Here is an 18758-nt window from a genome sequence, read left to right as displayed (position 1 = left end):
AGAAGTTGGGACAAGAACTGAAACAGGAATACAAAATGAACCTATCAGTCATTGAGTTGTTTTGTGATTGAAAGTGTTTTTATTCCTTTGTGGTTGCAGTGCAGGTTGATTTCAAAAGGTTTCCACACACACACAAAAAACAACAACAACAACATTGGAATCTAAATAAAATCCACTTCTTCAGTCATCCAATGATGCCAAACATTTTTCAGAAATGACTTTGAGGGTGATTGATGTTACCGTGCGTGTTTTCAATTGACTAAAGACTTGCTCACAACTAAGATGTCAATTCTGTCACTTTGCCGAGCCTGTGACTAAATGTTGAGGGACAGACAGAGTAAAAACAATTAAGTCATGCTGTGTTAACATCAATACTTGTGACATTTACATCTTGGAAATGCATGGATGTCTATCCATGACTTTGCTCCTCTTCAACACGACTCCTCTTCAATTATTTTTGATACTGGAGTAAAAAAAAAAAAAAAAAAAAAAAAACATCCCAGGGCACAAGAGGGACTTCCTTGAGTATGAAATCTTGCGGCCAAAAACTGGGCTGTTAACGCTTGTTTCTGTGTTTTATTGTAGCAGCTCAGCTTTTTCTCTCAGTCAATATCTCCTCGTTGCGAAAATACGGATGATCTAGTGCATTCAGAGCTGATATTCGGTCGCATGGGTCAAAGGTTAACATTTCCTAAAAGAAAGGAAGAATAAGGTATGAGAAAAGTCCAATTGAAAAGTGACGTCTACTTTTTCATCATCTTGAAGGTCGCCATCAGCGCTAAGAAAAACACGGTTTACTGTAGAATGCGCTTTGCAAACATTGATAGCTGCCATTTTACAGGATGTTTTGCTCTCATCCTGGATGAAGCCAGTTGCCTGGCAACCGAAAGCGATTCGGAGAAGTTCTTGGTAAAAAGAATAATCAGGGTCAAACTCTCAGATCATGGTTGTTGTTTAGTCCAACTTTTACGACATTATATAAATTCCCACACTTTTACAGAACTTTTCAAGGACCCCAAAAAAACCAGCACTGTAGTGCTTTAGTTTATTATAGACTGGCATGATGCTGTGTAAAGAAATAGCGGCGGGAGGGTAAATTACAGTTGTATGGTCATATATTATTCAGAATAATATTAACATACCACATAATTAATATATGAATTGTATAAATGATGTTCAGATGTAAACGTGTTCTTGTTATAGGAGAGTGGCAGTATTTTTGTTTTTGCCATGCTGTGTATTTAGGGAAACGCAGGCGGCCACAAATGTCTCATAAAAAAGCGAATTAATAAAATGTTCATTTAAAGCAATTATTATCATTGTGTAGCAACTTGATTGAGGACAATGGCTGCAAAACTAAATTGTTGGTGAAGCAGAGAAAAGTGGTAAATTAACATTTAGTGGTAAATAAACATCTCTCTGATATCTTACCAGCAGCAGTTGCGCTCCCTGCTCATCTATCTCTGGAACAAAGTCAGTTATGGGGCGAGCCGAGAAAGAGGGGAAGTGTTGTCTCGAAAGCGTAACACCAGTTGGCCACTCCTGCTCCGGTGGCAGACCAATCACTCTGCAATGACACGTTCAATTCCAGTGAAATGGGAATCATCAGCCAGGAGGGTTAAGTCACTCTGCATGAATGCATGACTCACTCAAAGATTTTCCCGAGTTGGTCCACTTCGGATTCTCCACAGAACAAAGGTCTAACAGTAAAAAAAAAAAAAAAAAAAAAAAACAGTGCAGGGATGATAATGTTAATTGTTTCCTGTGCCATCTAATTGTAGAGTCATAATTTGACAACTGAATCAAGCGAACATATTTTACAAAGCAAATCCAATTAGGAGAAAATATAATCAGGAGACATTTTCTGATGGGGTCACATCATTAGGTACACTTGCAGCTGTTTTTAAAGGTCAGCCTTCACTTCAGTTCAATTTGGAATGACAATGACATGGTGAAGAACTGCACAACATCATCAAATGAAGTGTTCCTAGTATTTTGGTGAATGCACAGATTGTGATTCCAGAAAAACGAATAAACCTCCACTTTCTATATACGTATTAAATATCAAATATGACTGCTCCCAACGCACGGACTGACGTTTTATCGACATCACAATCAGTATCTTTTAATCCGATTAGTATTTCTGCTGACTCACTTGCGTTTGAACATTTCTGCAAAGATACAGCCAGAGCTCCAGATGTCGACAGGTGTAGCGTAGCTGGACTGCAGTAAAACCTCAGGAGGCCGATACCACAGTGTCACCACCTTGGAGAAACGGACGCACAGAAATGATCAACCACATTGAGCAGCTTGAATATGAAATTGTGGGGTTTCCTCAGATTTGAATTTGTTGCAAGAAAGATATGGTGCACCTTTTAATCTTGTTTCATGTAGAGTAACACACTTTTGCTAAAATGTACACTGTAAATATCCAGATGTGTAACAAATATTTAGTCCAGATAATATGGAAGTACAATATAAATATTTAAAAGTGCACTGGTTCTTACCACAGGAGTGAGGGCCATGTGGCAGCTGTACATGCGCGCAAGTCCAAAATCAGCCAGCTTCACCTGACCCTGGCTGGTTACCAAAATATTCTCTGGTTTCAGGTCTCTGTGCATTACACGGTTTGAGTGCAAGAATGCCAGACCACATAGCAGCTGTTTCATCAAGTCCTGCATAAAATAAATAAATATATAAATAAATAAAAAAATCAAGCAGATCCATGTAATCGGAAAACGACAAAGCTGCAAAAAATAATGACATCCAATCCAACAAAAAATTAATTAAACAATTTAGTTTCCGAGTAGGTGCTCACTTTGATGCGTTCAGGGGCCAACCCCGGAGCCGGCGCTTTCTCCAAGTACGTCTTGAGATCTTGCTCCACGTGTTCAAAGACTAAAGTGACTTTAGTCTCCTGCTCCGTCCTCTGGGTGGCACACACGTCCATAAGCCTGTAATAGTCAGGAGAGCAGTGACGATGTCTGAGGGTGTGCTCACAAGATCCCGCACGCCACCGCTATCTTACCTGACCACATTGGGGTGGTCAAACTGCTCCAGACGCTTTAACAGAGCGACCTCTCTGACTGTGGAGACTGGCAGGCCATTATGGTCCGTCTTGACTCGGACGCTTTTTAGAGCCACAAACCGACCACTCTCCATATCACGGGCCTTATAGACGGTCCCGTAAGCGCCGCCGCCGATCTCTGCCACTTGCTCATACTGGAGGCTGGTGCCCTGGGCCATGAGCGGTTTTACACTGTCAGAGAAACACAAGTTACGTTACTAAATTAGCTTACAAAAACAATACAAGACGAATCTGATCAACTCCCATTGGGAACATGTCATGAATCTTCAGAAGAATTTTGGGTGGTTTGTAAGATTTTTTCGTTTTGTTTGACCTGAGTCAAGATTCAAACCTGTAACTTTTCAATTGCGAGGCAAAATCACTAACACTGGTGGTGTAAAATGTGTCGCAGATAGTGAATATGTGGGGTTAAAAATTCCCAATATGCAACATTCCATTAAGTGATAGCAAGACTCAGAATGAAAAGGTTTTGTGGTGTAACCCACCAACAAAAGTGCACAAAAGAAAATTCCAGAGCTCTTGGGATGACTGCAGCTAACTAATTCACCATTGAAATGCCAAAAGTTTGGGCTTTCCTGCCTTACTCATTGTCACTTTTAAATAACGAATGAGGGGCTGTTGCGTGGATCAAATATTGCTCGAGAAGCCAACTCTTTTTGAATTAACTAATGCTGTCGAGAGTGTGCGTGTGTCTTTTTGATGGTGCCTCCAAGCCCTGCTGGGTTAGAGCTTGTTCAAGGGGGAGAAATGGGTTGAAGCTTGAATTGTTTCTGCAGGGGAGAGTGATTGAAGTGCAACGGAAAATGAAGAGAACCACTCGAAAAGCCAAACACTTCAGGCAATGAATCGACTGCCTTTTGTAGCGTGTCCCTCTTGATGCCTTCCAAAATCTTTAGTGGCCGTCCAGCTTGTTAACAGCATGTCGGAATGCAACTTCACTTTTGTGAGGTTCCTTTACAAGTCATGAGAAGTTGGTTAAACAGCAAATCATTTACGCAACATGACAATCCATTTTTCACATGCTAGCCAACTTGACAACCAAAGGTCTACATTTACAAACACTTACTGTATACGTGGTCATAAATAATGAGGGTCTGAATAGCTATTTATTTCGCCAGACTGTTTTTGATGTTTTGTTCTGCCACAGCGCATGTGACTGTATGCTGAGAAAGATGAGTCATCGTCTGAAGCAAAACTTACTGTCATTTATTATTGTTTAACTCTGACGTTTCCTTTTTAAACTAAACTGCTACTGCAGTGTTTTCCAAGGTTTGCTAAGCCAAAGCACTTGTTTTATTATAGAAAAATGTCATAGCACACCAGCTAATAAAAATGTCAACAAATGTACAATAAATACAGAAATAATTATGATTGTGGCCTTTTGTTTATTTACTATGATTGAAGTTGGGGCCTTCAAACTCCACCATGCAAACCCCAAAATGTGACATATTTATATATATATCATGCATATTATGTAAAGGTCATGCATATAGCTGCTTACATAGGTGACTCATTCAACTGACATAGATGGGATCAATTACCAGTCATTGGATTCTGATTTAGCCCTATCAACATATCAATCGCTTATCAATCATCAGGACTAGAAAGGCTACTACGAAGAATCTGATGTATTTGATTGCATTATATGAGCTGATGCACAGCAAGACCCCATCAGTGTCTTTCATTGCATTTTTCTTCTGGAGGAAGTCATTATGGAGTCAAGACAAATCACCACATGGTCTGCCGTCCGTTCATTTTCTATAGTGCTTGTCCTCACAATGAGTGACTCAACAAAAGGCAGTATAATGTGCAGACGGACAAACCGTCACATTCAGACCTAAGGACAATTTAGTTCAATTTAATTCAGTGAGTTATATGGAATGACAAAAAAAAGTTCAAACTCTTCATAACGTTATGTGTACTACTTACAGCAAATATGATGAATTTTCACTTTGTTCAAGTACAAAACAGTTGCATTTAATCTTTTATAGTACAGTAGAGCCTCGGTTTTCGAACACAATCCGTTCCAGAAGGCTGTTCGAGAAGTGAATAGTTCCAATTCCGAATCATGTTTTCCCTTTACAAATAATATAATTTTTTTTTAATTCGTTCCAAGAAACAAAAACCCGCCTTTTTTAAGCATTTTCATTTGCGCATTTCTGTCCGATCGCGCAACTGCAGCGCACCGCCGAACGCGCAACCGTAGCGCGGAAGACCGCTCAACTGCACCGCGCTGGTCGCATTATTGTGACAGAGCCGTCGCTGAAATTTAAAACATATTTGTAAAGTCCTGATGTACTTTCCAAAATTTAAATGGACCTCAGTGCGCAGGAAGTTTAATTTTGTCCGATCGCGCAACTGCAGCGCACCGCCGAACGCGCAACCATAGCGCGTCACCGACTGAGCAACTGCACCGCGCTGGTCGCATTATTGTGACAGAGCCGTCGCTGAAATTTAGAAGATATTTTTGAAGTCCTGATGTACTTTCAAAAATTTAATTGGACCTCAGTGAGCAGGGAGCTTAATTTTGTCCGATGGCGCAACTGCAGCGCATCTCCGAACGGGCAACCGTAGCGCGCCGCCGACCGCGCAACTGCACCGCGCTGGTCGCATTATTGTGACAGAGCGGTTGCTAAAATTTAGAAAATATTTTAAAAGTCCTAATGGACTTTCCAAAATTTAAGTGGACCTCAGTGCGCAGGGAACTTAATTTGGTCCGATCGCGCAACCGCACGCAGCGCGCCAGGCGCTCACTGTCGCATTGCTTTAGGAGCGTCTGTATTTAACTGGTTTTAAAATATGTACCTTATCTACAAGCATTTTTATGGAATCATTAATGGTTCCGTACGCTTTTTTTAATTTAATGTATTTAAGTACAATGGAAATATTCACACTGCATAATATTACAATAAATAACAATAAATACCTGGACTCCGGCAAGCATGGGGAGACCAAGCAAACCGCACCGTTTAAAATTTTAAACCCTGAACCTCAGAACTGATCACACGATATTTTCTTGTGATTTTGGATATGGTAGCGCCAGCAAACATCTCATTGTTCAAATACACCAGCAGGAGAAGCAGCTGGAGACAACACTGACACTGAGGTCCGACCTTATTCATTCATCCATTCATTCATTCTTTAAAGCTTGTATTTGACAAGCAGCAACGCTTGCATGTTTATTTTTCATCAGGGTTCGTTGCAAACAGTTGCAAAGACGTTCGCCAGACATTTGGCAACAGTCATTCGTTGTCAACAGCATTTCTTGTCAAAAGAAACTTTGAAATTGTTTGCACGGAACTCTGACAAAGTATCCACAATCCCTACGTGCGCAAACATTTGCGGCTCAATGAGATACAGGTTTAAAGCTAGCCCCTGTTTGCCATCGGAATGTTCTTAAGTTTAAATGTACATGCAAGTGTATTTCTGATCAATATTGTTAAATTATCTAATCCGGACACAGGAGGCCGGTGGGCGGAGACATAGGGAGAACCAGGCCAGGAGGTGGGGGGCGCAACACGTGGTGCTGCTCCGTCTTTTGTTAATTCAAAGTGAACACTAATGCAACAAAAAAACAAGGAGCATCCACAAATTTGCATCCACACCTCCATCTCCTGTGACGTGGCGCACCTCAAGAAAAATAGACATGTAAAAACGTGCACATGTGCGACTTTACATAAACCCTTACGTCCAATGGCCAAACTTTTGCCCGCACGGAAGAAAAAAAGAAAAAAGAAAAAAATGAACAATATATGTCATATACCTCCGCTTCACAGTATCTTACCTTGTCTCTCTCCAGAACCGGGTCCGCTTCCCTTTAGACCTTTATGAGGCAGACATGCTTTTCGATGCGGTGCCACGTAGAAGTTCTGCCCGACACACAAGGACTCAGAGGCAAACAGAACTTGTTGTGAATCTCGATCGAGAAAAGACAATCAATCGATACGTGTTCCACCTCCACCCACTCTTTCTTTTTCCTCCCCAGTCTACACTCCTTTCGGGGGGTTGTCGCTTCCTGTTGCTTCAAGAAAGTCCATTCGGGGGCGGCGCTACATACATGCACTACTCTGGCATACAACTCGACTAGAACATCACTGTATTAGTTGACTCATCGCTGTCAAAACAGTGAGGTCAAAATGTCATTCAGAAATTTTTATTATTGTCTGACCCGGTGTGGAAAATTGGTATAGAATACAGAATACTTAGTGTTTATTGGCAGTATTTAGTAGAAACCAAGGAGGATTTATGCTCATGTCGGTGTACAGTGGGATGACAACAGAGAAATTGTAAATTAACAAATTAAATAACATACCTCACTTGCTTGTGTGTTAAAGATTAGAGTGCTTGGGTTCTGTGAATTAAGCAGACAGGGACGGAGCTACACACTTGGTCATTCTCTGCCCTCCCCCAACCCCACCCCACCCTCCACCCCGCATCTAGGTATAGATTTTGATACCTGTAATTTTTCAGACATTTTCACATGGATGTACCGATGCAGTATTCTTATATACCTTTTTTGATTGATTGATTTTATTGAACACAAACACGTTGCGAGATAAAGCTATATAGACTACTGCAAGCACTTGTGCATTAATAAAGAAAATTATCCAGTATTAACAGAGTAGGTCTACAGTGCTGCCTTATATACGAAGTGCAGTAAATGACATCATGCGATGTGTCAGAAGCTTTGATGAATCCCTTCATAGAGGATAAAGCACATTTTTTAACAGTAAGCATTTAACTGCCCGCTGGCCAAGCACGTCAAAAAAATTCAGAATGTCTTCAACTGGATCGGTAAGGAAAGGCGATGGTCACATTTTCAATTTAACAGTGTTCATTTATGTGTTCATTCATGTGTAATTTCATCCTACTTAAAAAGCATAAGTGGAAATTTGCAGCGATAGACGGTTTGTAATCATCAAACGCGTCAATAGAGAAATTTTTACATTGCACTGCACATCACCCCACATAAACAAAAACATCACCCCACATGTTGGAAGCCAACAAACAAAAAAACATTACGTCTTTACAATTGCGTCTTCCAGGCGTCTGCTTGCATATCCAATTACATCACCGTAATGAGCACCTACGTCATCTTTGTCAATGTTCTGCGAAATTTGCCGTCGTTACGTGCACGTACGTCACAGCGCCACTACGGACAGGAGCAGGCACTGTAAGTGGATCAAGTTCTGACTTTGTCTATTCCAATTAGTGCCGTCGGGGCGATCACTCGACGAGAATTAAATGTAAAATACTCATTCTGACGAAGAGGAGGCATTACAGAGTTGTCTAAATGGATGCGAGGCATAATACAGCCTTTCCACTTGCAGTGCACCAATTCAAGCTGTCTGTGGATTAATTCCGTTTAAAAGCAAATACGTATGCATTTTTTGATAAGTAGAAAATGCAGTCCATAGAGGGGTCCTCCCCTGCCGGCTGTTCATTTTTGCACTTGTTCTAACAACTTCGGTGACCTACCAGCCGAGGTCGAAATTGAGCTAATTTGGAGCAGCGTGTCCGCAAGAGAATGATAGCTGGTGACTAACAGTGTTCTGCTCCAAATAAAGCAGAATCAGAAGACCCAAACCGGCTCCAGCATGACGGGGGAGACCGGAGGCTCTTCTGGGTCACCGCTCAAACTCTCTTGTCCGGAAGAGGAGGTCAAGAAGGAGGAGGACAAAGAGGAGGAGGACAACGAGGAGGACAAAGAGGAGAAGGGCAAGAAGTATTGCCAAGTGCCAGGTGACAAAGTTAAACACCTGCAGGAGGACGCCGAATCCTTCGACAATCTTGCAGAAAGTGAAATGTGCACCCCGCAGTGTCGGATCTGCTTCCAGGGCCCAGACAAGGTACACTTAAATTAATAAATCATTTTTGGGTGCATTCCTCCATTTACTAATTTAGACATCCACTTCAAATACTGAATGAACCACAAGTCCTCAAAGCAGGAAAGAAGAATATTCACAAAAGGTTAGTGGAATAAAAAAAGAGGAGAAATTGTCACATTGGTCTGCAACATTGGTGAATTAATAGTTTGAAAAAAACCATAATTGGTCAACAAATATTGTATCTGACTTTATTCCTGTATCTAATCTACCGGTGTGTTGTGACGGCTTCTCCACTAGATGGCAGAAACCGGTATGTCATATTGAACCGTGGACTATAAAGTGCCAAAATAGTACTGGAATAAAAGTAAAACTTTTCCAAATTATGTCTCCATAAACTGTACAAATTAAAATCACAACTGGACAATAGAATCATGTATAATATCAGAATGTACATAGCAATCAAGGCCTGGCTTGCCCTAAATTTGCAATGAAATTTGAGCTGTTGTTTAAAACGGGATACACACATGATTTTAAAAACTTTCGATGCCTGATACAAAACGTAAAATAATGGGCGCGTGTGCTGATAGTACTGTCCCTTGGGAGGCAGGATAGTACTGACCCGTGGGAAGCAGCATACCACAGGGCATCCACTTAATATTCATCCATCCGTGCTGGAGCCTATCCCAACTGGCTTGTCATAGTCATATTAATATGCTGCATTTTGGTACTGCACATTGCAAGAAATGTAATTCATGATGTTGAAATTGTATCATTGTTATTTTTGGCAAGACCAATTGATGGAGGCTAGTATTGAAAGCTGTGCATGAATGTTATTCATTTTAACGGAACCTATTCACTTAGTGAAATCATCTCCAACTTCATGTAGGTGTTCTTTGTTTTCTGCAGGGAGAACTATTGAGCCCCTGCCGATGTGATGGCTCTGTGCGCTACTCTCACCAGTCTTGCCTTGTCCGCTGGATCGGGGAAACAGGCTCCTGGAACTGTGAGATCTGCCGCTTTAAGTACCGAGTTCATTCGGTTTGCATCAGGAACCCACTGAAGGTACCATATTGTCTCCAATCTTGTATGTGTGCCAAAATGACATCCAATGAAAAGTATCAAATGAAGGACATTCACAGACTTGCCATTGTCAGAAAAAAACACCTGCTTTTTAGTCCAGTACATCTTTCTTTATCTATGACAGAGGGGTTCGACCAAAGGACCACCATCATGACCAAGAAGCAACCACTGTTTTGGTTGAATATTATTTTATTTTGCACTGAAAGAGGATGGACCTATACAGGCTATTTATTTGCATCTGTATCTCTATTTTGGAAATCCTAGCTGCATTTGATATTATTTAGACGGGGAAATGATTCACAAAAACTGGAAAATAAATAAAGTCTAAATATTTAATCGATTTTATTTTTAGAACTGTTACAATTATTTTCCATTTCTAATTTTGTAGACCACCTACAATACCGCCACGGGCCACTAGAGGGCCTTAGACCACCGGTTGACATTCCTTGTATTGTATATTGTATATCGTTTTTTTCGCGGGCTGCATTGTAGTCATAGCTTCTTTCGAAGGGCCATTATGACTGTCAACCCAAATAAATGTATGAGCACCTCATATTATATACAGTAAAAGCTACAAAACAAACTGACATGTAACTCATTTTCAAATCAGACGGGTAAAACCTGGTCTAATATTTAAAAAAAAAGATATTATTAAAAGTGAAGACAATTTGCAATTCTAGTAATGACAGACGGATTTGATGCATAATTTGTCTTCGCGGGCCACATAAAATGATGTGGTCGGCCATATCTGGCCCCCGGGCCTTGAGTTTGATACCTGTGTATTAACGCCTTGATATTTGTCTTGTCTGTTTTTGCAGTGGCAATCCATCTCTCTGACCTTGATTGAAAAAGTACAGATTTCAGCCATTATCCTGGGCTTGGTGTTCCTCATAGCTAGTTTGGGTTGGCTTATATGGTCAATTGTCAGCCCCTTTGCAGAATTCCAGCGTAATAATTATATCTTTCAGATATTATACGGCATGTACGTCTTCATGGACTTCGTTTGTATAGGTATGATACAACAGATACACTTATGTAACATTTTGCAAACTGGTTTATGTATTGGCAAGTGTGACTGCCAACTTATGTGCAAGTTTTGGAAAGTAAGGTTGTGCTTTGAATGGTGGACACAGTTTTGTTCATCAGACGACTGTCACCATTTGATTTATTGCTTCCAAGTCATATTTATTCATTGAAAGTGTAATTAGAGTTCCAGTATTTAACCCAACCCTCTTTACTGCTCCCCTACCCTTTGTTCTTTCCACACAGGACTTGTATTCCAAGAAGGACCGTCTGTTTACCGGATCATAAAGCGCTGGCATACAATGAACAAAAAGTGGAGAGTACTAAATTATGACAAAACAAAAGACCTGACCAGTTCTCGTAAGAAAGGCGCCCGTCATGTGCAAAGTCACACTGCGGAGGTGCCACACAATGGGCAGGAGCAGAGACGGTCTTGCATTACCTTCTATGTTGGCAATACTATTCAGAGCATCCTCAACAGGTTAAGAAGGCCCAATAGCAGCAACAGCAACAATAACCGTACCAACAACCATGAGGTCATCATGAGGGTGACCACTGTATAGCAGGGTCAGAAGCAGAGTTGAGCTTCAGTCCAAATTCAACCCACAAAAGCACATTTTGTCTATGTGGCCAAAGGGTGGACAGATTGGTTATATCGGAGGGGGAAAAAATGACATTTTCAAGACAAATGTGGAATAAAAGTTTTTATTTTATTTTTTTATTTTAACTGCCAGATGTTGAAACCAACATAAGGTTCTAAAGTATCTTGTTTTGTTTTTTGTTTTACTGTTGGGACCAATCATTACCAGTCAGCTGTTTTCTGAAGAAATGACAAATGCCTTTTGTATAAATCGTGTTGTGCACATTTGCATTGCAATTGTATCAACTGAGACATTTTAACTTGCAGGACTAAAGGATTAATATCAGGCCTGATATTAAGTATCCGAATAAAAATTATGCCGTGACATATTGGCCTCACTTTTCCTCAACATGTAATGTTTTTGAATATTTTTACTTATTTAACCAGCCAAATCCCATTAAGATTAAAAACTTCTTTTGCAAGGCCAAACTTTTATTTGTCATCTTTTACTATACTGAAAGATGAATGAATGGAGATGATTGGAAAGTACAGGGCCTTTTCTTTTTTTAACAAATGTATTGGTCGCTTAGTGATGATGTCACACCCCGCGACGCGTGTGTTTGGGAAAAGCATGCAGATGCAACCGTGACTCTCGAAAGTTAACATTTTAAGAAGGTACTCACTTTAGAAGAAGCGAATAAAAGAAAAACTTGCGTGTTTTTGGGAAGCACATCTTTTTCGAAGCCAAGATGAGTTCGTCAATGCCGCAGAAGCGTTACTACAGACAACGAGCACATTCAAATCCGATGGCACATCATTCGTTTGATTAGTGAGTGACGTCCGTGCATATTTACCTCATTCAACAAGTACAGATCAACTTCTTTGCATCTTTCACGACTCAGCATCATCTTTGTTGAACTCTTTCTATACGTGTTCATAGGGATTCATTGCTGTCATTCTTGTCTTGTCAGTCCTGTGTGTCCAGAGGAGATGGACTGGAGCAAGCTCTATCCACAATTCTTTAGTGAGGAGCAATCTGGGGAAGGAACACCACAAGTTGAGTTTGCAGATATTGGGTGTGGATACGGTGGACTTTTAGGTAATCACTCCTTATCCATTCGACTTGTCTGCCAATCTTTAGACATTTGTATCATGCATGCTTTCTCAGTGGAGTTAGCTCCATTCTTTCCAGACAAACTCATGCTGGGTCTGGAGATCCGGGTGAAAGTGTCCGATTATGTCCAAGATCGTATCAAGTCATTACGTGAAAGCAATCCAGGAAGCTACCAGAACATTGCCTGCCTTCGCAGCAACGCCATGAAGTATCTTCCCAACTTCTTCAGGAAGGGACAGGTATAATATACATGCATTTCATTATTTTACAAGCATACACAAATGGAACAACTTGACACTCAATTGCGTTTCCATGCAATGTCAAATTGGGATACAAACACAAGTGAAATCATATTGTTTATTTCCTTTTAAACCATGTGATGTAGATTTTTTATTTTATTTTTACATGCAAACAGTTTTTACTTGTTTTGTGTAACAGTGAAACTGAAATTATTAAGTAGTGAACCTTGACAAAAGAAGTGTACGGTAACACAGTTGTTACTCAAATTATTATCTGGCAAATTCCGCTCTTTCCTACATTGTGCAGGAAATAAGAATGTTACTAGTAGAAAGACCACTACTTCCCCAAAAAAGTAAATAGCCGCTATAGTGATGAGAAATGTTTGGAGCTGCAAAGTTGGCAAAAAATTAAAGCATGCAAGGGCCAGTCAAAGACTGTGGCAAGGCCGAATGTGGCCCTTGGGCTATACTTTGCTGAGCTCAGGCCTAATAAATTCTCCGAGTTCAGATTTTCTGTTCACAGAAAATAAACTGTACAATGATCATCTGGCTCTTGCAACCATTTATTAATATACCTTGTAACTATAGCGTAGTAATCCTTATAACATCGGCATACAATTTTTCCACATTAATGTTGACTCGCAGGCTTATTGACATTCTTGGTAGTTGGCCAGTCAGTTTTTGGGGCCAAATGTGGCCTATTCCCCCTTCGTATTTTATGACGAGCTGGCTTTATTTTGGACTTGGTAACATTTCAGGAAAACTCTAAATCAGTGGTTCTTAACCTTATTGGAGGTACCGAACCTCATCAGTTTCTTATGCGCATTCATCGAACCCCTCTAGTGAAAAATAAAATGCATTTTCTTCAAATTCAAGACAGATGTTTCTTTTACTGGGGCACAAAAGGAGCCGTGCATGAAATCACCTTGTTCAAAGAACAAAACCCAACACAACTCACAACAAGTGACATACCTGCAAATCAGTGTGACTTATGTCCCCTAACTCAATTCAAGAACCACTGCTTTAAATAATGCAATGAAAAAGCAAGCACAGTCACCAGCACATAAAGACTGCTAAAGATTAAGATTTTAATGCCATTATACTGTAAATTCTACCTTGTAAAACATAATAATGCTCAGATTTGGTTCCTTTACTTTCCTGCCTGAACTTTTTCTGCTAATGTGATATCAGAAGTAATTACATACTTTTATTGTTTTAATTTTGTGGCGGGTGAAGGTGCCGGACAAAAAAAATAAATAAATAAAAGTATGTATCATAATGTAAGTCCTAAAGGTGACTTTCTATGCAAAAGCCTGCAGTTCCATTTATAAGCGTGTATGAATGGGATTTCCGAACACTAATCAATACCTGACATGACTCCTCAGGACAAAAAAGTGGTTGCAATGTTATTTAAAGGCTCTGTTAGTGCATTTGACATGAGAAACTATAGGGACCGATAAAGGGAAATTCCAGTTTTTAAACAACCGTGTTTAACAACCAACCGCAAAGTCTCAGGACGGCCATGTTAAAAAGGTTACATTATATAGTGTCCAGATAGTGGTTTCAAAAATAGAAACTACAATTTCCTGTGGGTTGAAGTGATTCAAACTTTTTCAGTCTCAAGGGCTCATTCAAAGGTTTCTGACCTTTTGCCTTTATTTTCAGCTTAGTAAGATGTTCTTCCTTTTCCCGGATCCTCATTTTAAGAAGACCAAACACAAATGGAGGATCATCAGCCCTACGTTGTTGGCAGAGTATGCCTACACACTTAGAATCGGGGTACGTACGACACCAAGCACAGTCATGTAACATTTGCATGAAGCTAAATTATTTGGGTTTCCATAACGTAAAATCCATTTTCACCATTTCAGAAAGCCCCTTTAACTAGTTTTCCAGTTGCTCGCGTGATATCACAAACCATTAACTTAAAGAACTAATAAGACTACTATTAATTGAAGACCCGAACTGGGAGGCACATATTCTACCATTTCAAAGGCGACACACATTCTTTTGTCACGTGTATCGAGTCTCACATTTTTCAGTGTCCAAACTTTATACTCGCTCATTTTGTCGACTGATTTTACAGTCGCTGAATTGCCTGCTTTGCCAAAACTTAACCCTTCAGCCTATATACGTCCAATTCCAAACAAAGAAGGGCTGCCTGATAGCGAATTAGGCTTTATAGTTTTTCCTTTGGCATGCATGCATGTGCGTCCGTGCATGCATGTGCGTGTCCAAGATCTGCCCGGGCCTTTTCTTTTGGCACCAAGCCATAACTGTTCTGGTAGGTGGGGTCGTCTGTCATAGACGTTTGCCCACATGATACGTCCCTATGAGCATGAATTACAATTATTGAGTGACACAATTGTTTGCATCTGAACCCTAGTCTCATTTGCGACAGCTGAACAAATAAAGTGTGTCCACTCTGTCGTATCCCGGCTTCACTGTAAAAAAAAAAGTGTGGTAAAGTGCAGTGCGGTGTGGTAATGTGTGCCATGACTGAGTTTTCTAAGAAGTCCTTGTTCTCGTAAATCTATCTGTGCAGTGTCCAGTGTAAACTGCTGTGACATAGGGGACTAACCTCTGTGTTGTCTCCGGGTTATTTTTATCACAATGCCAAGGATCACTGCGCCACACATGTGAGGAAACCTTCAGATGCAATTTACGCTGCAAGCTGAAAGATGCATTCCATGGGAATATCTTTTCATTTGACTGACATTTGATTATGACTCACATATCTTATAAATAGCAAACGAACACTTCCAATGGTATTCATGTAAGTCCCTGGAAAGTAATTTTCAAACAGGATTAGGTTGGAATTACCCATGCTCTGTCTTCGGGTGTGATACACAGGTAGTACGGAGGAGTCAGACTAAAACTTGTCTCACCTCTGTAAACATTAATTGGTTATGACCCTTCCAGGCTCTGCGTTGAGTCTTCAGTCGCACGCGTTCGACAATGTATATTGTGCACGTGATTTGCAATTTCATTTTTTGGCCACAGGTGGCAGTAGTGATTAGAAACTTCAAATCCAGCACATTGCAGCTTTAATAAGTGGAAAGGCTCTTGCTGGACCACAGACCACTGCCAGGCTTGCATAACCCTAATTTGGATCTGCACCAAGGTGCACACCACGAGTATTGACCCTATTTTTTCCAAAAGTGGTTGTTATTTGTTAATAAACTCGGCATTTTATTTTTTGTGCTCTTTCCAAAATGCCCCAAAATAACCTCAAAGCCCGTTCTGGGTTGTTAGTGGAAGAGGTCCTGGAGAGTCTTTGCCACATGTATGTTTTTGCTCTGCTGTGTGGCTATTAAACAGCTCAGCTTACAAGGAGGTCTTGTTATTTCTTGACACTTGTTATTTTTACAGGTTACACACGTTCCCATTTCTGGCAAAAAGTCATCTGTAAGCCATTTATTTTAAAGGCTAATGTAAGATACGATTGAAATGGCTTTGCAGAATATTTCAATGAAAATTCTTGCATTGCATCATTTACTACTCTTTTACTAAAATCATGTTGCCATTTTATTTGATTGTCTGTTCTGTGTGTGTTACTTTAGGGTTTAGTTTATACCATCACGGACGTGGAGGAGGTCCACCTTTGGATGGTGAAGCACTTTAGTGAACATCCGTTATTCTTGCGGGTCCCTGATGAAGAGCTGGTACGTGGAGAACACTGTGTTTGCAGATCACACACACATATATTTGTTTTCTGTCTGCTCCATTGGGGTCACTTTTTTTTTTTTGCACTGTTCCAGTTTTCTTGGAGAGGTTTAACTTTTCAAGTGAGAACTTTTGGTCAATATTTGAACTCTCAAAGTTCCCTATTGTCATGCCTTTTTTCAAAATGAGAATGCATGTCAAACGTTGGGTGGTAACATTAACTCTTTTGGAAAAAAAAAGTGCACAGGTTCAGCGCATGCACACTTGCCGTAGCTAACAACTCTTAAGCGCTGTGTAACATTTTCAAACAAAACGTGGGTGCATCTATCTCAAGTTTTATTCAATGCAAGATGCACAAGTGTATTTGTCTCATCCAAATACTTTGTTTTTGCAGGTTGACGATGTCATCATTCCTCGATTAGGCGTGTGCACAGAGGAAGGAAAGAAAGTGCAGCGGAACGAAGGGAAAAACTTTCTCGCGATTTTCCGGCGGATTGATGATCCAGTATTGATGGACATTGACTGAAACACAAAAAAGTGACTTTTGCTCTTCTCAGTGCAACTTGGAGGATTAAACAGAGCGGCTGTTCGGAAAGCCACATGGTCTTCTTTGGTTGTTGCCACATTACACTATCATGGGAGGGGTGATGTGTGCAGTTTTTTTTATTTTATAACGATTTTTCTCTTTCTAGATGCTCTTTTGTTTCTTGTAAATCACATTCAATGCATCATTGTATTATACAGTTATAATAATAAAGAGCAGGCATATTTTAAAAGCAATATTTTACGTTCTTGATTGGCTAGCTCTTGTAAAAAAAATAAAAATAAAAAAAAAAGTCTTTTTTTTTTTTTTGGACAGTGAGAACTAACCAGAAAGAGAAATCAGTTACATAATTGTCAGCTTTCTAAACTCATCAGTTAATTTTTACGCTTTGATCGTGTTTTTTTTTTTTTTTTTCTCCTGTCAGGCGTTTGGAAGTATTTGCTGCTGCAGGGGATGTGATTAGAAGCAGGACAGCACTTGCCTCAGTCAATTAAAGGTGAAGATGGATAGAAAAATGCACCATGGTGTTATCTGTTATTTTTGCTAGATTATGACATTAAATTGTATTAGTTCATTTGGTGCTATGAATTTGCAACCATCCTTACGCGTTTTCGAATTCCTGAACTTCGCTTCTCGCTCAAAGTTAGCTGTGATTGGCCCCAGCTCACCAGCAGCCCAAATGAGAACAAACATTTTAGAAAACGGATGTAAGCAGGAAGAAAAATCCCTTTGTTAAAACATTTTCAACATCTTTGAAGGAAAGCCAAAGTTCAAGGCTGAAACAATTTGCACTAGTGGTGACATCTTGCGGAAGTTGCGTTTGCTCCCATCTGGACCTCAGACTTGTTGAAGTCATCACTCCTTTCTCCGGATGTGTTTACAGAGGCAGCTGTTTCTAAACTCATGAAAATGTTTTCGCATCCTCCTTTTTAAGGCGTACTCCTCCGACCCAAACTCAAACTTCAAAGAACTCATGACTCATGCATTCCGACCACCACAAATCGGAGGTGATTCATACTGTAATGCACACGCAACAGCAAAATTCTCAGACTGAACATATCAAAGGTAAGAAAAAGGTAAGGATGCTTTCATTTTTCTCCACCTTGTATGATTTATCATCATGAAGTAAATTGTGGATTACTTAATCATATACGAAGGACCTCTGCCATCAGGTCACCGACCTCATTTGACTGCTTGGCCTAAAGGGGATTATGGGATTTAAAATTGTTCCCTCTAAAATTCCAGGTCAACTTTAAGGTCATAACAATAATATTCTGTTTATCTTGACACACTATTATTATTAGATGAAATCATGTCTGATGGATACTTTTCATTCAAAAGTGGCAAGCAAAGCAGCTGTACTCTCTCGAGTCTACACCTGCAACACATGACATCATGACTGGCTCATTATTTAAGTCAGCCCTGCATCAGCTGACCGTCAAATCACTCTTGTTCTGGATTTTTGTTCCCCTTTGTTGCCATTAAATGTCCTTTAAGGATTGAGTTGAGTCCCAGACACTGTACATTTGTCTAAGTGTTCAGAAGATGGATGGATGTTTACATCTCTTTACACAACCCCCCGACACTTTTCAATTG

At 40.1% G+C, this 18758-nt stretch overlaps 3 protein-coding genes across 6 annotated transcripts; 2 read left to right on the top strand and 1 right to left on the bottom strand.

Moving 5' to 3' along the window:
- Positions 1–72: 72 nt before the first annotated feature.
- On the bottom strand, positions 73–7159 carry cdk4 (cyclin dependent kinase 4). Its single transcript, XM_085924676.1, has 8 exons — positions 6873–7159; positions 3029–3259; positions 2819–2954; positions 2508–2675; positions 2156–2265; positions 1650–1700; positions 1432–1567; positions 73–691 (listed from the first exon to the last, which is right to left on the bottom strand). Exons 2-8 carry the CDS (start codon positions 3244–3246, stop codon positions 590–592), a joined length of 921 nt encoding a protein of 306 aa, XP_085780802.1. The 5' UTR covers positions 3247–3259; positions 6873–7159; the 3' UTR covers positions 73–589.
- A 670-nt stretch (positions 7160–7829) lies between these two features.
- LOC147049140 (E3 ubiquitin-protein ligase MARCHF9-like) lies at positions 7830–12076 on the top strand. 4 transcript variants are annotated; one of them, XM_085924672.1, is made up of 5 exons: positions 7830–7882; positions 8656–8937; positions 9823–9978; positions 10815–11007; positions 11266–12076. In XM_085924672.1, the coding sequence occupies exons 1-5, from the start codon at positions 7865–7867 to the stop codon at positions 11580–11582; spliced, it is 966 nt and encodes a 321-aa protein (XP_085780798.1). In that variant the 5' UTR covers positions 7830–7864; the 3' UTR covers positions 11583–12076. The 4 variants fall into 4 exon arrangements, with proteins under 4 accessions (XP_085780798.1, XP_085780801.1, XP_085780800.1 ...); XM_085924675.1 differs by lacking the exon at positions 7830–7882 and adding an exon at positions 8290–8334 and having other exon boundaries at positions 8659–8937; XM_085924674.1 differs by lacking the exon at positions 7830–7882 and adding an exon at positions 8298–8467.
- Positions 12077–12186: 110 nt separating this feature from the next.
- Positions 12187–17586, top strand: mettl1 (methyltransferase 1, tRNA methylguanosine). Its single transcript, XM_085924095.1, has 6 exons — positions 12187–12428; positions 12571–12698; positions 12768–12952; positions 14618–14731; positions 16516–16617; positions 17013–17586. Exons 1-6 carry the CDS (start codon positions 12349–12351, stop codon positions 17142–17144), a joined length of 741 nt encoding a protein of 246 aa, XP_085780221.1. The 5' UTR covers positions 12187–12348; the 3' UTR covers positions 17145–17586.
- The last annotated feature ends 1172 nt before the right edge of the window (positions 17587–18758 follow it).

Source organism: Syngnathus leptorhynchus, chromosome 11, assembly GCF_054491065.1.
Source record: "Syngnathus leptorhynchus isolate UIUO chromosome 11, UIUO_Slep, whole genome shotgun sequence".
Lineage (NCBI taxonomy): Eukaryota > Metazoa > Chordata > Actinopteri > Syngnathiformes > Syngnathidae > Syngnathus > Syngnathus leptorhynchus.
The sequence above is the reverse complement of the archived record's forward strand: the minus strand, read 5'-3'. Positions and strand labels throughout refer to the sequence as shown.

Bases quoted from the DNA above. Each gene is read 5' to 3' on its own strand.
- cdk4 (XM_085924676.1), bottom strand. From the start codon at position 3,246: ATGGCCCAGGGCACCAGCCTCCAGTATGAGCAAGTGGCAGAGATCGGC. The intron at 2,676-2,818 runs GTGAGCACCTAC...TATTTTATGCAG, and splicing joins TGGCCCCTGAACGCATCAAA to GACTTGATGAAACAGCTGCT. The intron at 692-1,431 runs GTAAGATATCAG...CCTTTCTTTTAG, and splicing joins AGGGAGCGCAACTGCTGCTG to GAAATGTTAACCTTTGACCC.
- LOC147049140 (XM_085924672.1), top strand. The intron at 9,979-10,814 runs GTACCATATTGT...CTGTTTTTGCAG, and splicing joins GCATCAGGAACCCACTGAAG to TGGCAATCCATCTCTCTGAC. The intron at 11,008-11,265 runs GTATGATACAAC...CTTTCCACACAG, and splicing joins CATGGACTTCGTTTGTATAG to GACTTGTATTCCAAGAAGGA.
- mettl1 (XM_085924095.1), top strand. From the start codon at position 12,349: ATGAGTTCGTCAATGCCGCAGAAGCGTTACTACAGACAACGAGCACAT. The intron at 12,699-12,767 runs GTAATCACTCCT...ATGCTTTCTCAG, and splicing joins TGGATACGGTGGACTTTTAG to TGGAGTTAGCTCCATTCTTT. The intron at 16,618-17,012 runs GTACGTGGAGAA...TTGTTTTTGCAG, and splicing joins GGGTCCCTGATGAAGAGCTG to GTTGACGATGTCATCATTCC.